The sequence below is a fragment of the Typha angustifolia genome, chromosome 7 (genome assembly GCF_048772165.1).
Source record: "Typha angustifolia cultivar Huaian chromosome 7, ASM4877216v1, whole genome shotgun sequence".
Lineage (NCBI taxonomy): Eukaryota > Viridiplantae > Streptophyta > Magnoliopsida > Poales > Typhaceae > Typha > Typha angustifolia.
The window spans coordinates 13,186,608-13,209,138 of NC_133245.1; the positions used below are offsets into that span (position 1 = coordinate 13,186,608).

General features: G+C 38.0%; 2 protein-coding genes across 2 annotated transcripts; both read right to left on the bottom strand.

Moving 5' to 3' along the window:
* Nucleotides 1-4,249: 4,249 nt before the first annotated feature.
* LOC140763590 (peroxygenase-like) lies at nucleotides 4,250-5,920 on the bottom strand. Its single transcript, XM_073101849.1, has 6 exons — nucleotides 5,818-5,920; nucleotides 5,501-5,650; nucleotides 5,340-5,425; nucleotides 5,127-5,221; nucleotides 4,499-4,624; nucleotides 4,250-4,400 (listed from the first exon to the last, which is right to left on the bottom strand). Exons 1-6 carry the CDS (start codon nucleotides 5,918-5,920, stop codon nucleotides 4,250-4,252), a joined length of 711 nt encoding a protein of 236 aa, XP_072957950.1.
* Nucleotides 5,921-6,369: 449 nt separating this feature from the next.
* On the bottom strand, nucleotides 6,370-7,813 carry LOC140762575 (peroxygenase-like). Its single transcript, XM_073100448.1, has 6 exons — nucleotides 7,711-7,813; nucleotides 7,432-7,581; nucleotides 7,128-7,213; nucleotides 6,940-7,034; nucleotides 6,693-6,818; nucleotides 6,370-6,589 (listed from the first exon to the last, which is right to left on the bottom strand). The coding sequence occupies exons 1-6, from the start codon at nucleotides 7,811-7,813 to the stop codon at nucleotides 6,439-6,441; spliced, it is 711 nt and encodes a 236-aa protein (XP_072956549.1). The 3' UTR covers nucleotides 6,370-6,438.
* Between the last annotated feature and the right edge of the window lie 14,718 nt (nucleotides 7,814-22,531).

The window sequence follows — 22,531 nt, forward strand, 5'->3', positions numbered from 1 at the left end:
TCTATGTTTTGAGGTGGTATATAAGTTATGATGGTCTACTATAACTTCTTATATCCTTGTTCTTCTTAAGTTCTGGGAACTCCTAAACTTAATTGATGCTGGGTGATTTACTGGAACTTCCTCTGAGAAAGTTGGTGGACTAAATGTGTGATTAATAGTGGATCTAGTACTCCTTCCAGTTTTTTCTTAAGGAGGATTTTTTTTCTCTACATCAATTTTCTCAAAACTTATGGTTATTGGCCAAATTCTTTTGATTTTTATTTAGGGTAACTCGTAGTTTATCCATGTGATATGGGCTGATTTCAGTTTATCCGGTACAGTCTTTTCCTTATGAGAAGGTATGTAAACAGCTGACATAGGGTATTTTCTTAAATATATAAAACAGAAACATGCATTAAAGGTAAGTGTTAAAATGTCAGTTCCTGAAATTCAAAGTTTTCCTCTAAAAGTTTGGAAAACTCTCTCTGAGAGATCATCAATTTTTTGATTTAGTATCACATTGCTTGAAAGTGAAGAGCTGTAGGAATGCATCTTGCACATAAAGAGATGTGCTCATGCTCATATATATATATATATATACAAAGGAAAATATAGAAAGAGAAAAGAGAGAGTGTTAGATTGATTAGACTGAGGACACAATTTGATTAGGGATTCAAAAAGTGTTGTAACTTTTCTAAGGAAATCTTTGAACGAGATATTGGGCATGGGAATGCTTGTCGTTAAGATGATTTTTCCAGTTGAAACGATAACTCTAATTGATTCAAAAAGTGCTATTTTGTATAGGATGTATCCTGTTGTGAAAAGACGTTTCATTAAAAGATGTTTCATGAGATTCTTTAAATAGAGAAAAAACTGAGCACATTAAGCATAATAACAATTCCACTCTCATTTTTCTTCTTTCAATTAAGATTGTTGATTTCAATTTTATTCTTTATTTTTGGGTTGATGGTGGTCTCCAAATTTGTTGGAAGTGCGATCATTAGAAACCTGATAGTGAAGACAGTACATATATCTCGAAAATAAGAGTTTTAAGAAGAAAGTACAAGCATTTTGTCTTTCCAACCTCTATTTTGATATGATTCATCTCTACTTCACATATTTCCCCAATAGTTTATTTATATAGCAAGATTATAAGAGTGGTGAGTGTGTGGGCGGTGAGATATTGCCATCTGCTTGTGTTTATAGCCCTGAGGTTGAAAAAAGAGAGTTATCCACCTTTTAACATTCTTGGATTATCGAGAAGATGATTTAGTTAGAGATTGCTCTCATGTTGTTCACCATCTTAACAACAATTTGAGAGTTTTTTAAAGATCCAACAAGTCAATGGATTGCTAGGCCAGCCAATCACCTTCAAACTTTGGAGGAGGAGGGATGTTGATGCTTGGCTCATATCAAGAGTTCTAAGCTTCATTTGTCGAGGGGCGTTTGAATGCTAAAGCTTGAAAAGATTTGCACTCTACAGATGTTTGAACGATCATATATATATGTTCAAACGCTCTCCTGCGTTCTAGTTTGGCATTCAGCGAGCATTCAAATGGATCCCAAGGGCATTCAAACGCTCCATGGGTTTTCTTTAGCCTTAAGTCAGTCTTATAAATAGATAAGTTGAGCTTTAAAATTTTGTGAGTGTAAAAAAAAAAAGAGAAAACCTAAAAGAGAGAGTCACCACTATGTTGAGAGAGTTTGGAGAGGAGAAATTCTTTATATTTGCATCTCTATTTGCTTTGGATTAGTTGATTAAAGCTTTGCACAGCTTATAGATGTAGGCACGTCGCTGAACCACGTAAATCTTATGTTGCTCTCTTTTTTCTTATGATTTATATTTATTTAAAATTCTTATTTGTAATTAGCTTGGATTTTAGAAGATCTCTACATCTAGTATTTGGATTGTGAATTTTCTATTTGGTATTGATATTAGTTTGGCTAATATTTGGTTTACCCTAATCTATTCTTATTCCTACTAGATTTGTATTTGGTATTAGAAATTGCTTCCGCTATCTTCCACCCATTTGGCAATTAAAACAAAAAGGGCTTCTCCAACAAATTTGTTTTCGATGATCAAGGAAGATGGCAAGACTTTGATAGCCAGCACTAGGGTAGTTACAAATAAAGATGCTGTCGTGGTTCATCTTGGTGGTCGAAAATGGTGAGGACCTTTCCTATGTGGGTATAGGGCTGCAGCTGCGGTGGTTCTGGTGGAGGTCATGGACCTGTTGAGGAAGGCAAAGTGAGTTTGGAGGGCGATGGTGGCAATGAAGGATGGTAGCAAAAGCAAACAAATAAGAGACGACGAGGGAGGAGTGGTTGGGGTGCCAAGGTGGCGGGGTGTTCGGGCGATCAAAGAGGAAGGAGGTCGGTGCCGAGGTAAAGGCAACAACTACAAGTAGAGTGAAGGAGTGAGGTGTAGTACTAGGGGGGGTTAAGGTAAGGAAGAAGAAAGTTAGAGGGAAAGAGTGACTACAACTGGTGGCCTCCATAAGAGTGTCGCCTACTAATGTGGGCTTTGGGGGGTTGGGAGAGAGAGCTAAGGAAAGCTAGAATTAGGGCAAATACCCCCTTTCTTGGGTGCTCACTATATCTTATATAAGCCTTTAGGGTTAGTCTAAGTAGAACTCATTATATATGACTTTTATATATAGAAAGACTAGACTTCTTTATTTGATAATCGAAGCAAAATAATTGATTTTATTATTATTATTATTATTATTATTATTATTATTATTATTATTATTATTATTATTATTATCACATTTACTATTTTATCGTAGCTATTAGATTATCTTTATTTTAATAAAAGTAGATTATAATCGTATAACCCTTCTAAGCACCCAAACTCTAGCTACCGTCATCCACCATGAGCCACTCCATTATATGACTATTCACCACCATCCTTGGCTATTCGCTAGTCTTCGACAATCGTCGCAATATCGGATATTTACTGATATACTTATTTTTGACCTTCCTCCACTATTTTATTTATCTTTTTATTTTGACCTCTATTTATGTGAAACAAAAATCTTTAAAACCTTAATTTTCGAGGCTGCCATTTAATAAATTTTTATAATTTTTTTATGTCGAAATCAATCCATATTTGATAACAAAATGCTGTAGAAAATATTTTTACTATATTTGAGAGGAGGGCAAAGTAAGAGAAGATAAAAATATTTTAAACAAGATTATAGTACTAAGATAGCAAATGGAGGAGCATACCAGAAGCGGGAGGTGGAGGAATTAGAGTGTCAAAATAAACGAGCAGCTTAGGTTCGGCTTGAGCACGACTTAACTTGGATCAGCTCAAGATGAGTCAAGCCTGATTTTAGAGGTCGATTTGAATTCTCAACTCATGCTCGGCTCCATAGAGTCAATAGGCTTGTTTACACTATATTTTATATTGGTAGCCTGGTAGCCGCGTGGTTTAATGTGGGTGGGTGGTTTAATGTGGGATCCGACGAATTAAAGATGCGTCGTGTCAAGGTAAGGGTGTGGGTAGACACTAGCTATGGATTTTATCACATCAATCCTCTCAATTGTCTCTTTCTCTGGGGCTTCTTCTAGCTATTTATTTAATCATGGACAGATTAAACAAATGAGGAACAAAATCTTCTTCAAATAATAGCTCAAATAATAGCCTACGTATGTCGTTGTGAAAGAATTAGTTGGGGATTAGAGAACCTCGAGGTTGCAAATTGGCCCATAAAGCTGTCAAACATGCCTAACAAAATCTTCTCCAGCCTCCTACTCCTTCGATCTCTGTCAACCTCCTCATCCAGCCTCCTCCTCATCTTTCGACTTGCCCGTAGCTGCAATTGCAACTGCCTCTTCCTCCTCCTTCGATAAGCCGCAACTGTTGTCAAGGTAAGCCGGCTCTACTACAGATCAAAATTAATTTTGGGCTCATGCTAAACTGCTCAACTCAAATCGAACCCTAAATCAACATTTAGAACTCAATATGAGAGGATTAAATAGTGGTAGACTGTAGAGTTTGCCCTTCATGTTCTCTGAGATCCACAAATTCGTCATGACAGTTCACACAAAGTTCTACCTCGTAATAAAGTGAGCACGCTTAATACAGCAAAATAAATGATTAAGCAACTAATTACAAAAACAGAGTAAGAACTAGGTATCTGGAAATATTATTATCCACGAAATGAGACCACAAAGTGACATGCACGAAGATCTCTCTCATCAAAGAAGGCCAATGTAAAGCAAACCCAAGAGAGTTATATATAAGTCATACAAACATCTATTCTTAGTACATCTTATTATTTTCTTCTCGTTGCCTGGCACAATACTCAAACAAACTCCCATCAAAGCATCGTCTTATGGCCTCCCTGGATAAGTATCCATCCTCATCTCTTGCCACGGCATATAAAAGGAGCCATTCCAACTTGGAAGCAATCCTTTATAACATCACACAAAGTTAAACCATGAGTAACAAGTGAAAGTGAAATTAATTGATCAGTAATGAAGTGGCAGAGACTTGGAGCTAATTAATTACCATCCAAAGAAATCGTATGCAAATCTACTGCCTTGTGTCATTTGCCATAGCTCTCTAAATGTGAGCTTATCTGGTGATGTACGTGCATACTTGCTGAACATGTACTCAAAATTAACAGGCATAAACCTGCAACCAAAATGGTGAAATTAGAAGCTACTTAATAAATATGTTTAACATAATTGCCACTAAACCTTCTCAAATATTTTAATTATGATTCTTCAAAATATCATAATTGCCCTCAAAATTATTAAACTTGTGTTAGAAAATCATTCCCTCAGTTAAATTCTATATTAAATCTAACTAGTTAAAACTAATCTTAAATTTAAAAAACAGTATATAAATTATCTAAAACGGTTTAGAAACTATTTAATGTTTTATTAGAAAATAGAAGCTATCTAATATTACTTGATATAATAAAAATAATTTATTTGTTGTAAGAAAAATAAATATGTCCTACACTTTCTAAACTTAAAAAAGAATGAATTAGTAATTTAACTACATTTGTTAAACTTTTTATACCATCATTCTGACATTTTAAAGACCAGTGAAAACTTGGTCTATTATTAATTTTCAGTGGAAATTATGTATAAAAAACCCTGATCTTTATTTGTTATTGGATTAAACTCACCTGCCCTCTGTGTCATAAGATCCGGAGTCATTCCCATGCTTAGCTTTGTGAATATTATGAACGTATATTGGAAATAATGGATTCGGTATCCACCCCTTCAAAAAGAAATTTAACATTGTAAGTTCATGCATGGATATATATATATATATATATATATATATATATATATATATATCAACCACAAATTAAATAAACTAATTAAAATTTACTTACTGGTAGAGTTGCATAACTCATAGATCCATTTACGAGTGCGGTTATAATAAGAGATATAATCACATTGAATCCAATAGCACGAGCTCCTAGAATTGAATAACAAAGCTTAGTTTCATCAAATAAAAATTGAAGTAGTATATTATGTGGAAATTACATTATACCTGCATAAGTCTCCCAAGGGTAGATGATGCCATTGTCATCTCGATCAAAGAAAGCTACATGCTGCTGAAGAACACCTAGATGGTAATGCTTGTGATCTTTAGTTCCTTCCGGGTGATACACGTCTGGTGCTATTAAACCTCTAGCCAAGTCTGAAGAATTCAATTGACTGGATAAATAATACTTTGAGAAAAGAGGGTTTAACTTGTAAATATACAAAAGGGGAAGCGGTTTTTCGTTAAAAAAAAGATTAGAATTTTGGTGCTTTATTTGCAAGAAGAACCCAATAAAGTCACAAATTAGCATGTAGCTAGCTCACAAGGCTTAGGAAGTCGGTCCTCAAGGTCTCCTCTCACCGGCCGAGCTGCCGTCACCGGCGCGCGCAGCGCAATCGAGGACACGGCGTCTTTAGCTTCGGTCATCTCTTCTTCTTCTTCTTGGAATATATCAAACTCTCCAATGAGTCTAAACAATGCAAACTTGAAGTATATATACTTATTGGGCTTTTCTATTAAATGGGAGGAGCCTACATCTGTAGCTAACACCGCAAGACACGGACGCACAGATGATTCACTACGTGTACCCTTGCATGGTAACGACCATTGAACCTGATGCCACGTGGCCTTCGAGGTTGTTGTCCCGAGTCCATAATTTCCATTGGCGTTGATCTGGCAACTGGGTCCAATGGCCTTTTACTATGCCATGAGTTAATAATTTTCACTGTTACATGAATCGCAGCGTATGATATTTGCACCTAAACAGGAACATTCTATCAAAGAAATTGGGTAGCTAGCCAAGCTTATCTCCTTTATGGGAAGAAAATATATATATATATATAACTGCATGTCTCATATGCCCCTTACAACTCCGTCATCACCATTCACAGTCATCTAGTAGTACATCATCCCAATACTTATATATGTTTATTAATAGTTTAGACTTAGTACATCTTGTCGAACGCCTGACGCTGATGGGCGACGTAGTAGAACAAACTGCCATCAAAGCAACGCCTGATGGCCTCTCTTGGTAGGAATCCTTCCTCATCTCTTGCAAGCACGTATAACACTATCCACTCCAACTTATTTCCAGCCCTGTACGCAAACAATTTGACATGCATACTTAAAAGACTATGGCAGCAGCTAAAGGTGACATCAATATACTATAGCTAAGATGTAGTTTAGTATTTAATCTTACCATCCAAAGAAGTCATAAGCCAGTCGGTTCCCTTCGGTCATTCGCCACATCTCCACAAATGTGAGCCTATCCGGCACTGTGTGTGCATACTTACTGAAGATGTTCTCTAAATGTACAGGAACATACCTGAAAGAGAAACAAAAAACAACGTTTATATTAGGAAGAGCTAAAAGTTTAATCTATGATGCAAATTTGTGTAGAAGATTAAAAGTTTGAGAGTTGTATGATTAATTAATTAATTAATTACCTGCCCTCGGTGTCATAAGTTCCTGAGTCACTGCCATGCTTAGCTCTGTGAATGTTGCGAATATATATTGGAAAGAATGGAGATGGAATAACACTCTGGAGTAATTAATATTGGAAGTTAATTTTCAAACTATATAACTTTTTTTAATCAAATAAAGTGTATAATTTAAAGTGTATAATTTAACTAACTGGTAGTGTTGGGTAGCTTAGAGCTCCATTGATCAGTATGGCCATGATCAAAGATAATATCACATTGAAACCAAGCGCTCTAAAGCCTGCAATTAATTACTCGTCCATCACCATTAGAGAGGTGTAAATTATCATAGTAATTAGCTCATACAGAATACTCGAAGCATGCATAATTGCATATTCTATTTTCTTGACAGAAATACCTCCTAAAGGGTATTTTTGTCAGAAAATATATACCTACGGTGGAAGATGATTTAATTTTTCGAAACATACCCTGAAAGAAGGACTAAATTTGCAAACTTACCTGCAAAAGTTTCCCAAGGGTAAATAACACCATTATCGTCTAAGTCAAAGAAGGCCACATGTTGCTGAAGAACGCTCATCTGGTGATGACTGTTCTCTCTTGATCCTTCAGGATGATACACATCGGGTGCAGCTAAACCTCTAGCCAAATCTGAGATAATTAATAAATAAACATACATGCATGTCACAAAGCATAGTACTCTTACATCTACAATAATAGATAGACAACGACCATTTAAGTAGTTCAGTTTATTAAATGATAAGAATTGCATGTACTCACAAGGCTTTGGAATGTGCTTCTCCAAGTCTGCTCTAACTGGCCGGTCCGCTGTCACCGGCGCCTGTTCTGCGACTGCTGATATAGCATCCTTGGCATCCGTCATAGCTTCTCTCTCTCTCTCTCTCTCTCTCTCTCTCTCTCTCTCTCTCTCTCTCTCTCTCTCTCTCTCTCTCTCTCTCCCTCTCTCTCAACTTCTTCTTGTCTTTCAATTATACAGGGCTCTCAAATGCAAGAGAATGGAATAGTTGCTATATATGCAAGTAAGCGAGGAGAAGGTTAAGCGTTAAAGAGAGCTCTATGAACTTTTTAAGCCACGAGTCAGCATACACCTAACACGTTAGCTGGTATGAGAGTGGAAGCCGTTACAAGAAATTGGAGTGTCGTCACTGCTGTCACGTTCTTTCTGATAGTATGCTATCAGCAGCAATTAATTTTTGGCACGGAGCCCCTGCTGCATTTGAACCTGACTTTGGTTCGGTGCAAGTGTGCAGGTTCCAATCATAACTTCTACTTGCATAACAGAGATTATATATGCTTGATATACATGATTCTTTTTTTCAGTATATCTTGAACTCTAAATGGAAGGAAATACAAAGATCGTGAATTCAACTAAATAAACTCCTTCGTAAGATCTCAAAAAATAAGTTCTATAATCCTGTTTTATTCTTCATACTGAAAAGAAGATGACCGGTTGTCGTGGACCTTGTTGTTGTTGCGCTGGCCAGGATGAAGATGGGCATGTATTAGTTTAGGTTGTTAGGAGAGTAGTTTACTTGTCTGGAATCCAGTTGAATAAATTTAAACAACTGAAGGATCCTATTTGAGTTGTTCTCGCAATTCTAAATAAGTAACTCTTTAATTTGGAAACTGCTTTAGGTTGTTGATCTATTTATGAAAGCCAAAGCCAAAGCCAATGAGAAGTTGATCTATTTATGTAATCCAAAGCCAAAGCCAATGGGAAGTCACAACGAATATACTGTTGGTTTCAACTTGAAAAGAGGCCTTGACAACTTTGAATTTGCCAATGCTATACAAAGTCCTAGTATCTATAAATAGAAGGAGATAAAAAAGAATGTCCTATTTCATAATGAATTCAACTATATATAGTCCTTTGTAAGATCTCGAAAGATAAGAGTAAGATTGACCAAGGTGAAAAAGGAGAGTAAGCAATAAGAAATGTCTAGAGTTGGAGTTGCAGTTTTCCTGATCATATGTTTTATGATGAGTATCGCAAGTAAGTAGTCTGAAATCTTTCAAATTATATTTGTGTTTGTGTGTGCTTTTTTTTGTTCTTCTACATATTATTCAACTATTTATGTACATATGCATATATGGTTTTATGTCTTATTTTATTTATTGGTTATTTGGTTAGGTCCTTGTGTCGGAGTTGGATGCTGCACTGACTACCATGACTGGGGTGACAACAATCAAATGCATCATTGTGTAGGTAGTACAGATAATAGTACGTGCAATTCATGGTGCGCAACGTCATGCAGCGGAGGAATGTGCAAACCACGTGGATCATTGCACTATTGTCATTGCTATTGTTAATGTACTTCTCTTACCTTGATTGAAATGAAATCAAGGGTAATAAAATTATTAAACAAAAATAAGTGGGTTGAGCTAGGTTTGATGACATTTGCATATGTCCAATCCTACTTAACACATTAATATGTGTTTTATTTTATAGCAAATGTATGCTACATATTTAATACAAATCATAACTATCTACTGTATTAGACCATTTGGTCTACCTTGAGCATTTTCTTATGTGACATTAAGCCGAACTTAATCAAAATAACCTAGAGCAAAGAGTTTTACTTGAGCCTCTCCAAAATTGGGTTTAGAATTACGATCGATTAAAACCCAATCTAATATGTTGTTTCCTTAGCTCTACTATAAAATCTTGGGACATTTTGGTAATACTCAGCCTAACAGTAGCCACAAACCTTGACTAGAGTGAGTACTGAGCCTTAGAGGGTGCACACTTGGCAATCCTATGCTTGGGTGAGTCTCAGGTTCTCTAGAAGCGGTGTACATTGACCTTAAAGGGTGCACATGAAAGATTCTTCTTATTGAAGGGTACGCACTGGGTGTGCACCAACATAAACTTGGAGCATAATTTACTGGCTGAAGGTGTGGGTTGTGTAGTTGGACTTCTCTAGCCTAGGGGTGGTCTTGGTTGGAGAAGGCAATGGAGATGAAGGGTTGTGGAGGTGGTACGGGTGAGGTTAGGTTGTATATTGCATAGGTGGTAGAATTGGTGGTGATGATGTTGATTGTAGCAAGGGTGGGGATGAAGATGAAGATATAGATGGTTAACTAACAAAAGAGAAAAATGGAAAGAGGTTTGGTCGACCCTAAGGGGCTAGGGTATGGCTAGGGTATGAGCATTTGAAAGAGGAAAGAAAAATTGAAACCCTATAGGGTGGAGTATGGCTAGAACAAAGGGGAGGGAGGGAGAGAGAGGGGGCTGATTTGGGTTTGGTGCGGCTCAACCCTAGTTGGTGGTGGGTTGGCATGCAGCCTAGCCCATATTGGTCGTTGATTGGGCTGTGACTTTGGACCCAACCTTGTGAGAAGATATAGGTTTACAGTCCAATCTATTACTTTGAATTTTGGGTTGGCCTAACTAGATTTATGGTTCTTTAATTAACTTAATTATTCTTGTTAACTTGAGCCTTAAATATTAATTATTTTTAGAGGATAGCTATGTTAGTTATAATATTTGTTATAAATCAATATTAATAAATGAGCCTATGATTTGAGAGTACATCTACTAATTGCTTCTAATTAAAAATTAGTTCTAATTAGAGTTTGATAATCATATTAAACATGCTTTAATATTTCAATAATTAATTATTTCCTATTTTATTTGGTTTAAATTGACTATGATTAGGGAAACAATAAATTTGATGATAATTATATTAATAACTCTTAATAAAGTGTCAAAGCCATTATTATTGTTATACCAATTTTATCTAAATAATAAAAGTTTGAATTCTTAGTGGACCTACCCAAAACTATAACAGTTGTTAGTAGAATTATTTAATTAATTAATGTCAGATAAATTTGTGTTTATACTTTTATTATCGAGATAGATTTAGTACCATACAAGGGTTATTCAAAGGCATAAACAAAGCTACTTAACTAGGAAGCGATGTCAAGCAAATGAATCCTTTATAGTCTAGAAGTAGTATAATATTAAAATGATGTTCTATTTTATGGTCTCATCACATTCATGTCATTCTATTGTAGATTATTATGTACTAGTTAGCTTTATTATATTCATTCTATTACTCCATAAATATGCATGGATTATTGGATATATTCCTAGGATATGATAACTTCAATATGCATGTGGTATGGTTTATGATGTTTATCACCTGTATTACTATGTAGTTAACTCCTATCTCAATAGTGGTCATATACTCGCTTAGCCTACTATCAAGAGCAGAGTGTATATAGTACCTATATTTATAGTAGCTAATATCTAGGGTTACGAGGTCAATACCGAATAATTAGGCACCGTGTGCGCGGATTTGAATAAGTGTAATACTACTGAGCGCGAAGACTAAACACTGAATGATCTTGAAACTATGATTGAGAGGTAAAAAATCTAGTGGTACTCGTTGATGTAGGGTTAGCACATTCTTGAGTGGTGGCTCATGTTTCCTACACATGTGGTGTGATAATATTGAGCCGAGGACTCTTATAACCACACACATTGTAAATGTTTAAATTTTAAGTATAGAGAAGTAAGTTTAAAATGAGGCAAAACCATAAAGAGTAATTTGTAATTTACAATGAAGGCAAGTTTTTTCCTATCTAATATTTACATAAATTTCTTGACAGAAGGAAATTCCAATGATAGTACAAGTTTATAAAGATTTTAACTATATTTTTATACCTTCCTTAGAAACTCTAAAAGGAAGGAAATACAAAAGATGGTCCTATTTCACAAGGAACTCAACTATATACACTCCTTTGTCAGATCTAAGAAGATAGTGTTATGATCCTGTTTAATTTTTCATACTTGAAAGAAGATAACCTGGACCTTGTCGTTGTTGCAGTGGCTAGGATGAAGATGGGCATGTTTTAGTTTGGGTTGTTAGGGGAAGTATTTTACCTGTTGCGATCTAGTTGAATAAATTTAATCAATTTAAGGATCATATTTAAGGATCTTAGCGCAAGTATATGTAAGCTATTCTTTAATTTGGAAACTGTTTTAAGTTGTTAATCTATTTATGTAGGCCAAAGCTAAAGCTAAATGGGAAGTCTCATGTTTGTTTCAACTTGAAAGGAGACCTTGACTACCTTGAATTAGCTAAGGACTAGTATCTATAAATGGAAAGGGATAAAAAAGAATGTACTATTTCATAAGGAATTCAACTATAAATAGTCCTTTGTAAGATCTCAAAAAATAAGAGTAAAGATTGACCAAGGTGTAAAAGAAGACTAAGCAATAAGAAATGTCTAGAGCTGGAGTTGCAGTTTTCCTTATCATATGTTTTATGATGAGTATAGCAAGTAAGTTGTCTGAAATCTTTCAAATCATACTCGTGTGTGATTTTTAATTTTTCTACATATTATTCAACAAATTTATGTACATATACGTATATAGTTTTATGTCTAATTTGATTTGATGATTACTTGGTTAGGTCCTTGTGCTGCTGTTGGATGTTGCACTGACTATCATAACTGGGGTAATAATAATCAGCATCACTGTGAAGGTAGTGCAGATAATAATACGTGCAATTCATGGTGCTCAACTTCATGCAGAGGAGGAATGTGCAAAAAACTTGGATCATTGCACTATTGCCATTGCTATTGTTAATTTACTTCTCGTACCTTGATTGAAATAAAATTGAGTGTAATAAAATTACTGGACTAAAATAAGTGGGTCGAGCTAGGTTTGATGACATTTGCATATGTCCAATCCTGCTTGACAGTTTAATATGTGTTTTATTTTATAGCAACTATATGCTATATATATGTTATATAAATTGTAATTACATTTTGTATCAGATCAGTAATTCTGTCTATCGGGGTCTTTTAATATGCGACATTGACCTAGATATAGCTCGACTTAATCAAAATAACCTCAAGCAACGAATTTCACTTGAGCCACTCCAAAATTAGGCTTAGAGTTAATATTGACATAAATCCAACCCAATTTGTGGTTTATTATCTCTAGTATAAAACCTTTGGGTATTTTGATATAACCCCACCTATGGGTGATCATTGATCACTAATGATTCGGCCTAAAATGACAAAAATATATGTTCTCAGAATCCTGGCACAGAGCCTAGGATCTTTGGAAGCGATAGCACAATCCTTCATCTGTAGGCACTAAGGCTTCTGCATGGTTTGATGGCTGAGGGTGTTAGGGTAGAGATGAATTATGACATAGGTAGAATATTTTAGTAATTGTCTACCGATAAATTGGGTTGTGCTCTACATATTTATAGAAGTTAACCTAAATCCATTTGATATTCAACTTGACTTAATTCTATTTAACATAGTTAATCAAATAAGTCCTAGACTACTAAGGCTCTTACTCAAGAATATAAGAAAACTAGTCAATGCAAATAAGCATATAGCTAAACCTACTAAATCTCTAACTAAGCACATAAGCAAATAAAATAAAGGCAATTTTATAAATCAAATCCGATATTTTACCTATTTTTGATTCACACTCTAGTTTTAAGATTTTATAATCCGACTCTTCTTTTTTCCCTTTAATTTTCATTTAATACCTTGATATTACTTTGACTAACCATATTATATAGTTTATATAACTATATTTATTAAATTACTCAAATACCGCCACCACCCCTCCCTTTTCTCTACCCTATCTTGTGGCATCAGGTGAGGTAGAGGAGCTAGTCTAGGTGGGTGAAGGAGGAGTGGAGCTAGGTGGCTGAGAACGGTGGAGCTTGATGGTGGGTTTGTAGGATTTTGTTCCTTAGCTCCGTGAGGAAGATGATGAATAGTGCAACAAAGAGGCTTATTTTTTTATGGCTTCACTTGGGTGAGGAAGAAGATGGAACCCAATTTGAGGATTTCTAGGTTTTCTTTTTCTTTTGGCTATGGGTTGAAGAAGAACAGTGCTAGAGCAAATTTTTTCAAATTAGAGATGGGTCCAAGGGTAATTTAGGTATTCTATAAATTAGTTAGTTTATTATAACAGAATATTTCTTTGTTGGTAGTTTTATTTTGTTATAGTTAGGTTAAGTGAACCCAGAGTGTTAAATAAAAACTTTATTAAGAAAAAGTCGGTTTATAAAATTCTCAAAAATGGTGTGTGGATCACAAAATAGATAAAATATAAGGTACAAATTATAAAATTCTTTAAATATAAACAAAGTAAATAGAGTCAATTTATTGAGCCCAATTTCCTCCTATATAATTCAAATCATGTCGGGGGTCACATTATTCCATCTAAGTTCCATCCACCTTGTCCGTAAGGTGAGAAGTAAGGGATCTTGCCAAGCAAGCTAACTCGATCATCCAAATCATGCGAGCTAGCACAAGAGCCAATCTAATCTTGGATGGTCGAAACAGCTCATGTATGTCCATTGTTGTTGTGGTTACGTGATTACGCCTTGGCAAAGAGGGGATCAGACATGTTTGTCATCTATGGTTATCCATTGTTGTTTTTAAATTTGCCATCTCTCTCAAATATTTTCCTTTATCAACATAACTATGTGAATGCCACTCGCAATTAAGTGTGGTTGAGCTAATTTTCTTCTCAACTTGAATATCATGTGATACGATCCTTCCTCGGCTATAGGCTCTGATACCAGATTGATACGAACCCTCTTTTGGTGCTATGGCTTTGATTCAAGATTTATACGATCTTGCACGGAACTTTGAGATCAGATCCCGAAATATCCCGCCGTTGGATCGCTGTGAAATTTTGATATGTTGTAGGCCCGGAAAAGAGCTTTCCAACGGATCTAGTTTCAGGCGAATCGGAGATGGGGATCTCGAAATATCGTTCGTTTAGTGGACGAACGTCAGGATACTCTGTTTTGGATTCCGTGGATGAAGGCACGAAATCCTAGGTAATGGTGGATTGTGGAGGGCCGGTGTTGATGGGGTGGCACCGGTGTAAAAGTGATGGTGGAAGGGTTATGGATGATGGAAAGGTTAGGGATAGCGATGGATAAATTGGAAGAAGGGGGAGAAGAGGGCCACTCCTAAGGGACTAGGGTGATTGGCCTGTCGAGGGAGATTAGAAGCGGCGTCGCCGGGGAGATTGAGGGAACGGGAGCGAAGAAGATGAAGGAGGCAAGGCAAACTCAATTCTCAATAATCAATCCTAATTTTGGTTGCCCTACACATACTTTTATAGGCTAACCAACAACTCAATCTTATCCTAAAACACAATCTTATCCTAAAACTCAATCTTATCCTAAAACTCAATCTTATCCTAAAACTCAATCCAAACTCGAGACGACGTCGGTGAAGTCCGAATCGTATCAATCCACCACGCTTCCGCAACCTTGTCCTCAAGGTTTGAAATTTGGGAAGCGATCCATGATGTCTGCCTCTAGCTCCCATGTAGACTCGTCAGTAGGTTTGCCCAACCACTCAATCAGCACTTCAGTCTCTAATCTGGATCCTTGGCGTCTTCTCCTACGACTTAGGACTCGAACCGGCTCAGTGGAGCCATCTTCCTCCATTGGTTCGGGTAAGGTCGAACCCACTACATGGTTAGGCCCGATCTGGGCCTTCAATGCCGAGACATGGAAGACGGGATGTATCCTGGTTCCTTCAGGTAGGTCCAATCGGTAAGCTACTGGACCGATTCGTTGTAGCACTCGGTACGGACCATAGTACTTGTATCCCAACTTTTGGTTCAAAATTGGCCTCAATGTGGATTGTCGATACGGTTGAGCTCGAACGAACACCAATTGATCCACCTCAAATTCTCGCTCACGTCTGCCTTTGTCATGCGTTTGCTTCATGCGGTTTTGTGCTGTGGCTAGGTGAGTCTTGAGCCGTCTCAATGTTTCATCTCGATCAGCAAGCTCCAAGTCAAGCTCAGTCCTATCCGTCGCCGCGAGTCTATTGTAGGCACGCAAGACAGGGGGAGTGCGCCCATAAACTGCCTCAAATGGGGTCATGCCAATGCTTGAGTGATGAGCGGTATTGTATGACCACTCAGCCCAGGGAAGAAATTTGACCCAATCCTTTGGTCGATCCGCCACAAAGCATCGCAAGTATTGCTCTAGTCCACGATTCACCACCTCGGTTTGGCCATCCGTCTCGGGGTGATATGCTGAACTAAGATTGATTTGAGTCCCTTGCAATCTGAAGAACTCGGACCAAAACTCACTTATGAAGATGCGATCCCGGTCTGACACGATCGTCCTAGGCATCCCATGCAAGCGTGCCACTTCCCGAACAAAAATTTCAGCAACCCTTTTTGCTGAAAACGGGTGAGACAATGTTATGAAATGTGCGTACTTGCTCAGTCTATCCACCACAACAAACACCACCGATTGTCCTCGAACTTCCGGCAGCCCCTCGATGAAGTCCATGGAGATATCCTCCCAAATACGCTCTGGTATCGGTAGTGGTTGCAGTAGCCCGCTAGGCTTGAGTGCCTCTGATTTGGTTCGTTGGCAGATTTGACATTCACGCACATACTTTTTCACGTCCGTCTTCATCCCAGTCTAAGTACAGTTTTGGGCCAGCCGCTTGTAAGTACGTAATACCCCTTCATGACCTGCTATAGGAGTATCATGGAAGTGTGCCATCAATAGCCTCCGTAGCTCTTCGTTTCGGGGTACCTTGATTCGCCCGTGCTCTAGTACTAACCCATTGCGCTCCTCGTGCTCGGGGTTGCTTGAGGGGTTCTCTCTCAACTCCTCCATGAGTCGGACCAGATCACTATCCTCTGCACTGGCTCTTCGTAGATCTGAAAAGAAAGGAAAAGTGGGTGCCGAGAAAGAAGCGAGCTCCCTTTCTTTTGAAAGTTCAAGCAGCGGTTTACTTCCATCCAACAACACTCTCTGATCATCTCTCCAAAAGGTCAATGTGAGGCTTATAAAATCAAAGGTCACGGGCCCCAAGCTCCGAAGCCATTGGGTCCCCAAAACAATATCGGCACCTTGCAAGGCCAACGGATAAAGATCCAATGTGAAAGTTTGGCCTTGCACCTTCAATTCTGCACCTCCACAAATAGAATCTGCTCGCAAAGTGGTGCCATCTCCAATAGTCACATCGAACCCCTCCGTGGGTTCCGACTCGAGCCCAATCTTCCTAGGGAGCCTCTTGTCAATGAAGTTGTGGGTGGACCCGGTGTCAATCAAGATTCTCACTGTGGTCTTCTTGACTACTCCGTTCACCCGCAATGTCTTTGGCGCAGCTGTCCCCGAATAGGCGTGGAGGGAGATTTTGGCCATCGTGTCCTCCGCGTGATGTTGCTCCTCAACTTCTTCTCCTCGATGTCCAGCCACATCTGCACTTTCAGCTGCCATGGGTGGAAGATCGTGGCCTTCTCCTTTGAGTGGTAGCTTGGCAGGGAGCTGCAACGTCATCGCTGGTGATGAAGCTGTCGTGGTCGACTGTCGATTGACCGAGGAGAATGGTAGAAGATCGCTGGAGGCCATATGCGATTTCTTCTTAGTTGCCGACTCACGGTGGTTGCAAAGGGAGCTGGTGAAAGGCAGCCCAAGTGTCGAAATTCGCGGTTTCGGATCATCTCCTTCACCACCAATGAGGATTCCTGATGAGGGATATCCAGCGACCAGGTGTGGCGTAGCCAGCACTTCGCGATTTGTCGACAAGGTCTCCGGTGCATGGGAAGATGTGGAGGTTCCGAGGGCTGCTACAATGGTTGCGGATCTCATTGTAGTTGGTGGCAATTCGTTGCGGCTGACCATAGGTCGAGGTGTAGAATCTCGCTCTTGCTGGATAGCCGAACTTTCCCCTATTTTTGTGATGAACGGGGAGGCCATGGAGGATGTTGGGTATGTTGTGGAGGGTTCCCAATGCTGTCTTGTGATTGCCTTGCTTGTTGAAAAAGGTTTCGTCCATGCCCGTATTTCCTGCATCATCTCCATCATTATTTGCTTGTTGATGGCAATCTGTTTGGAAATAGACCCCAACATGGATAGAACGCTAGGTTCTTCCGTATTCCTATTAGATCGAGTGATCGTCATTGGAAGCGCTTGTTCGAGGAACGGTGGCTCTGATACCAGCTTGATACGATCCTTCCTCGGCTATAGGCTCTGATACCAGATTGATACGAACCCTCTTTTGGTGCTATGGCTTTGATTCAAGATTTATACGATCTTGCACGGAACTTTGAGATCAGATCCCGAAATATCCCGCCGTTGGATCGCTGTGAAATTTTGATATGTTGTAGGCCCGGAAAAGAGCTTTCCAACGGATCTAGTTTCAGGCGAATCGGAGATGGGGATCTCGAAATATCGTTCGTTTAGTGGACGAACGTCAGGATACTCTGTTTTGGATTCCGTGGATGAAGGCACGAAATCCTAGGTAATGGTGGATTGTGGAGGGCCGGTGTTGATGGGGTGGCACCGGTGTAAAAGTGATGGTGGAAGGGTTATGGATGATGGAAAGGTTAGGGATAGCGATGGATAAATTGGAAGAAGGGGGAGAAGAGGGCCACTCCTAAGGGACTAGGGTGATTGGCCTGTCGAGGGAGATTAGAAGCGGCGTCGCCGGGGAGATTGAGGGAACGGGAGCGAAGAAGATGAAGGAGGCAAGGCAAACTCAATTCTCAATAATCAATCCTAATTTTGGTTGCCCTACACATACTTTTATAGGCTAACCAACAACTCAATCTTATCCTAAAACACAATCTTATCCTAAAACTCAATCTTATCCTAAAACTCAATCTTATCCTAAAACTCAATCCAAACTCGAGACGACGTCGGTGAAGTCCGAATCGTATCATCATGGTAGAGTTCACCAATGGAAGTAATCAAAGTTACAATTGAAAGTAAGGGTGTAACCTTTTGGACCTAATGGATCCAAGGACCAACCAAGGTCTAGCTCTAAAATGAGATCGGTTGGAAAGATCACGACTAATCCGAGAGTCTTAAATTCATGTGGCTGCATCCATGTTGAAAGTGGTGGATATAGTGTAAACCCTACTAGTGACCTTGGCATGATGTGAGCTCACTTAGTCTGCATGTCGATGATGTGTAGGGTTGCACGACTCATGGAGATGGCTAGGGTATGGCCTGATGTAACCCTAGTATAGATGCATTATTAACACATATGGGTTATAATTTATGGACATAATAAGTATATGGTATTGATGCATTATTGTGACCTCGGGCAGAAAGCCACCGCCCTCCTCTCTCTCTCGCTCTCTCTCTCTCTCTATCTCTCTCTCCCTATTTCTTCCCCACCCTGAGGTTCACTCCGGGCATCTTCCTTCTCCTTCCACTATTCCCCATACCTTTTTCGAGTCATCGCCGTGATTGTCACTATCATTGTTGGGCCAATGAAGTCATCATCATCGTCGATGAGTCCCCCTTGTCCTTGTCATCATCAACGGTGCGGCGCTTCAAGTGCTACGTCTTCACCCTCCCTCCATCTTTGGCGGTGCAACAACAGTTGGCCGTTGGTGTCTACTCTTCCCCGTTAGTGCGAGTGGTGGCTAATAGGGGATGGGAGATGGTGCCTCCCTTCTAGTGTAGCACCCTAGCTTAGTTAAGCTAGGGACTACCAAGCTCGAACTGGGGGATGCCTAGCCGAGCGCACTTGGGACTCGGGTTATAAGGTGCTAGCCCAAGCACCGCTTGAGCACATGCCTGAGTGTGTCAGATTCAGGCTGGGCGATGCCCAGCACAACCAACTTTCTCTTAGGCCGGTATAATCTCGCTCATCAGGCTTAGCCTTTTTGGGATTTTGTTTCATTAATTCTTAGTCTATGGATCCTAGACAATCAGGCAACCATTTCATCAAACAATGGATGATTTACTGTCAATTGATGAAAGTCAACTCATTTAGGATATTTAAGCTGGAGAGTAAGAGTAGAATGACGTAGACTTAGCGGTACACGATGATAGAAGGTAAGAGCGTTTATGAGTGATGGCTCACAAGTTACTAAATAGTGGTGCAATGATGTGAAGCCATGGGCTTAGATGGTTGTGCAATACTAATTTCTATGATGGGCTTACGATTGAGGTTCCTAATCTGCAGTGGTGGACAACTTATCATACTGTTTGCTGAGTTATAGGCAGGCAATTCTATTGCCAAGGTCTACCCTCCCTTGAGAGCTGCCATAATTGTTAAGCAAGTGTAGATGATCGAGGGCCTATAGAAGGCATGTCATGTATACATAATGGATAAAATAACTATAACCTTATCGGAAGATGCTAGCCATTTCATGACAGGCACACTTTAATATTTATTGCTATAAACAATATGCCAAATAACCAAATTACTCATATCATTTCCAAAATTTGAACATACTCTTATTAGCGTTTTTTCAAATTTTAATTAACAGCTAACCAACCTTGCAACTTGATGTGAATAGTAGAGCTAAATGTTTAGATTTTAAGAAAACTATAAAGGATAAACTATAATTTACAATTAAAGCAATCTTCATTTTTGCTATCTAAGATTTACAGAAAGAGGTGAAAATGAGAGATACTCTTTATTAATCTATTCTAACTTACATAACAAAGATTATATATGTTTGACATGCATGATATTTTCTATATAGCTTCCCTGAACTCTAAATGGAAGGAAATCCCAACGATCCTACTAGTTATAAGTATTTTAATTATATGTTTATATCTTCCTTAGAAACTCTAAATAGAAGGAAATATAAGAGACGGTCCTATTCATAAGTAATTCAACTATATACACTCCATTATAAATCTAAAAAAGGTGTTATGATCCTGTTTTATTTTTCGTAAGAAGTGGTTGTAGACCTTGTTGTTGTTGCAGTGGGTAGGATGAAGATGGGCATGCTTTAGTTTTAGTTGTTAGGAGAGTATTTTACCGGTTAAGATCTAGTTGAATAAATATAAACAATTTAAGGATCATATTTAAGTTGTTAGCACAAGTCTAAGTAAGTTATTCTTCAATTTGGAAACTGTTTAAGTTGTTAATCTATTTATGTAGGCCAAAGCTAAAGCTAAATGGAAGTCACAAGTTATATCATGTTTGTTTCAACTTGAAAGGAGACCTTGACTACCTTGAATTAGCCAATGCTATGTCAAGTTCTAGTATCTATAAATGGAAGGAGATAAAAAAGAATGCACTATTTCATAAGGAATTCAATTATAAATAGTCCTTTGTAAGATCTCAAAAAATAAGAGTAAAGATTGACCAAGGTGTAAAAGGAGACTAAGCAATACGAGATGTCTAGAGCTGGAGTTGCAGTTTTCCTTATCATATGTTTTATGATGAGTATAGCAAGTAAGTTGTCTGAAATCTTTCAAATTATATTTGTGTGGATCTTTTATATTTTTCTACATATTATTCAGCCATTTATGTACATATTTGTATATGATTTTATGTCTAACTTGATTTGATGTTTACTTGGTTAGGTCCTTGTGCTGCTGTTGGATGTTGCACTGACTATCGTAACTGGGGTGACAATAATCAGCACCACTGCCTAGGTAGTGCAGATAATAGTTCGTGCAATTCATGGTGCTCAACTTCATGCAGAGGAGGAATGTGCAAAAAAATTGGATCATTGCACTATTGCCATTGCTATTGTTAATCTACCTCTATTACCTTGATTGAAATAAAATCAAGAGTAATAAAATTATTGGACTAAAATAAGTCGGTCGAGCTAGGTTTGATGACATTTGCATATGTCCAATCTTACTCGACACTTTAATATGTTTTTGATTTTATAGCAGCTATATGCTATGTATATGTTATATAAATCATAATTATATTTTGTATTAGACTATTCTGTCTATCTTGGGCCTTTTAACATGCGACATTGAGCTAGATATGGCTTGACTTAATCATAATAACCTCAAGCACACTCCAAAATTTGGCTTATAAAACCATGGGGGCATTTTGATATGACTCTGCCGAAGGGTGACCATGAATCACTAATGATACGGCATAGAATAACAAAAATATATGTTCTCAGAATCTTGGTACCAAGCCTTTGAGGGTGTGCACCTAGGCAATCCTACAATCGAATGAGTCTTTAGGATCTTTGGAAGCAGTACGCACCATCCTTCAAGGATAGGCACCAAGGCTTCTTCCTCTCGCTGGTTTGATGGCTCACTATGTTAGCGCAAAGATGGATCATGGCTTAGGTAGCATATTCTAATAATTGTGGACTGATCAATTGAGTTCTGCTCTGTATATTTATAGAGGCTAACCTAAATTAATTTGATATGCAACTTGACTTAATTCTATTTAGGGTTAAATATATTTTATCCCTCTGTATTTATGCCTAAAATAATTTTAACTTTTATACTTAAAAAAGTTTCAAATTAGTCCTTATACTTATGGCTAAAGTAAGATTATTAAATTTTTTTTATTAAACTTAGCTGTATAATGCCGAAATAACCAAAATTCCTGTATCAGTTTTATTAGGTAAGACATGTAAATTTTGAAATAATGCAGCTAAATGAGCAAATTAGCTAGGTGCCTAATTAAATTTAATAGAAAAACTAAGTTTTACTTTATCATAAGTACATAGATTTTTAGGCATAAATACAAGGGTAATATATATTTAACCCTTCTATTTAATATAGCTAATTAAATAAGTCTTAGCTTACTAAAACTCTTACTCAAGAAAATAAGAAAACTAGCTCATGCAAATAAGCAAATAGCTAAATCTATTAAA

Coding starts and splice junctions, on each gene's coding strand:
- LOC140762575 (XM_073100448.1), bottom strand. CDS start 7,813: ATGACGGATGCCAAGGATGCTATATCAGCAGTCGCAGAACAGGCGCCG. Junction 7,582..7,710: donor GAAGCACATTCCAAAGCCTT/GTGAGTACATGC, acceptor TAATTATCTCAG/ATTTGGCTAGAGGTTTAGCT. Junction 6,819..6,939: donor ACTTATGACACCGAGGGCAG/GTAATTAATTAA, acceptor TTTCTCTTTCAG/GTATGTTCCTGTACATTTAG.
- LOC140763590 (XM_073101849.1), bottom strand. CDS start 5,920: ATGACCGAAGCTAAAGACGCCGTGTCCTCGATTGCGCTGCGCGCGCCG. Junction 5,651..5,817: donor GGACCGACTTCCTAAGCCTT/GTGAGCTAGCTA, acceptor TGAATTCTTCAG/ACTTGGCTAGAGGTTTAATA. Junction 4,401..4,498: donor GCATACGATTTCTTTGGATG/GTAATTAATTAG, acceptor GATGTTATAAAG/GATTGCTTCCAAGTTGGAAT.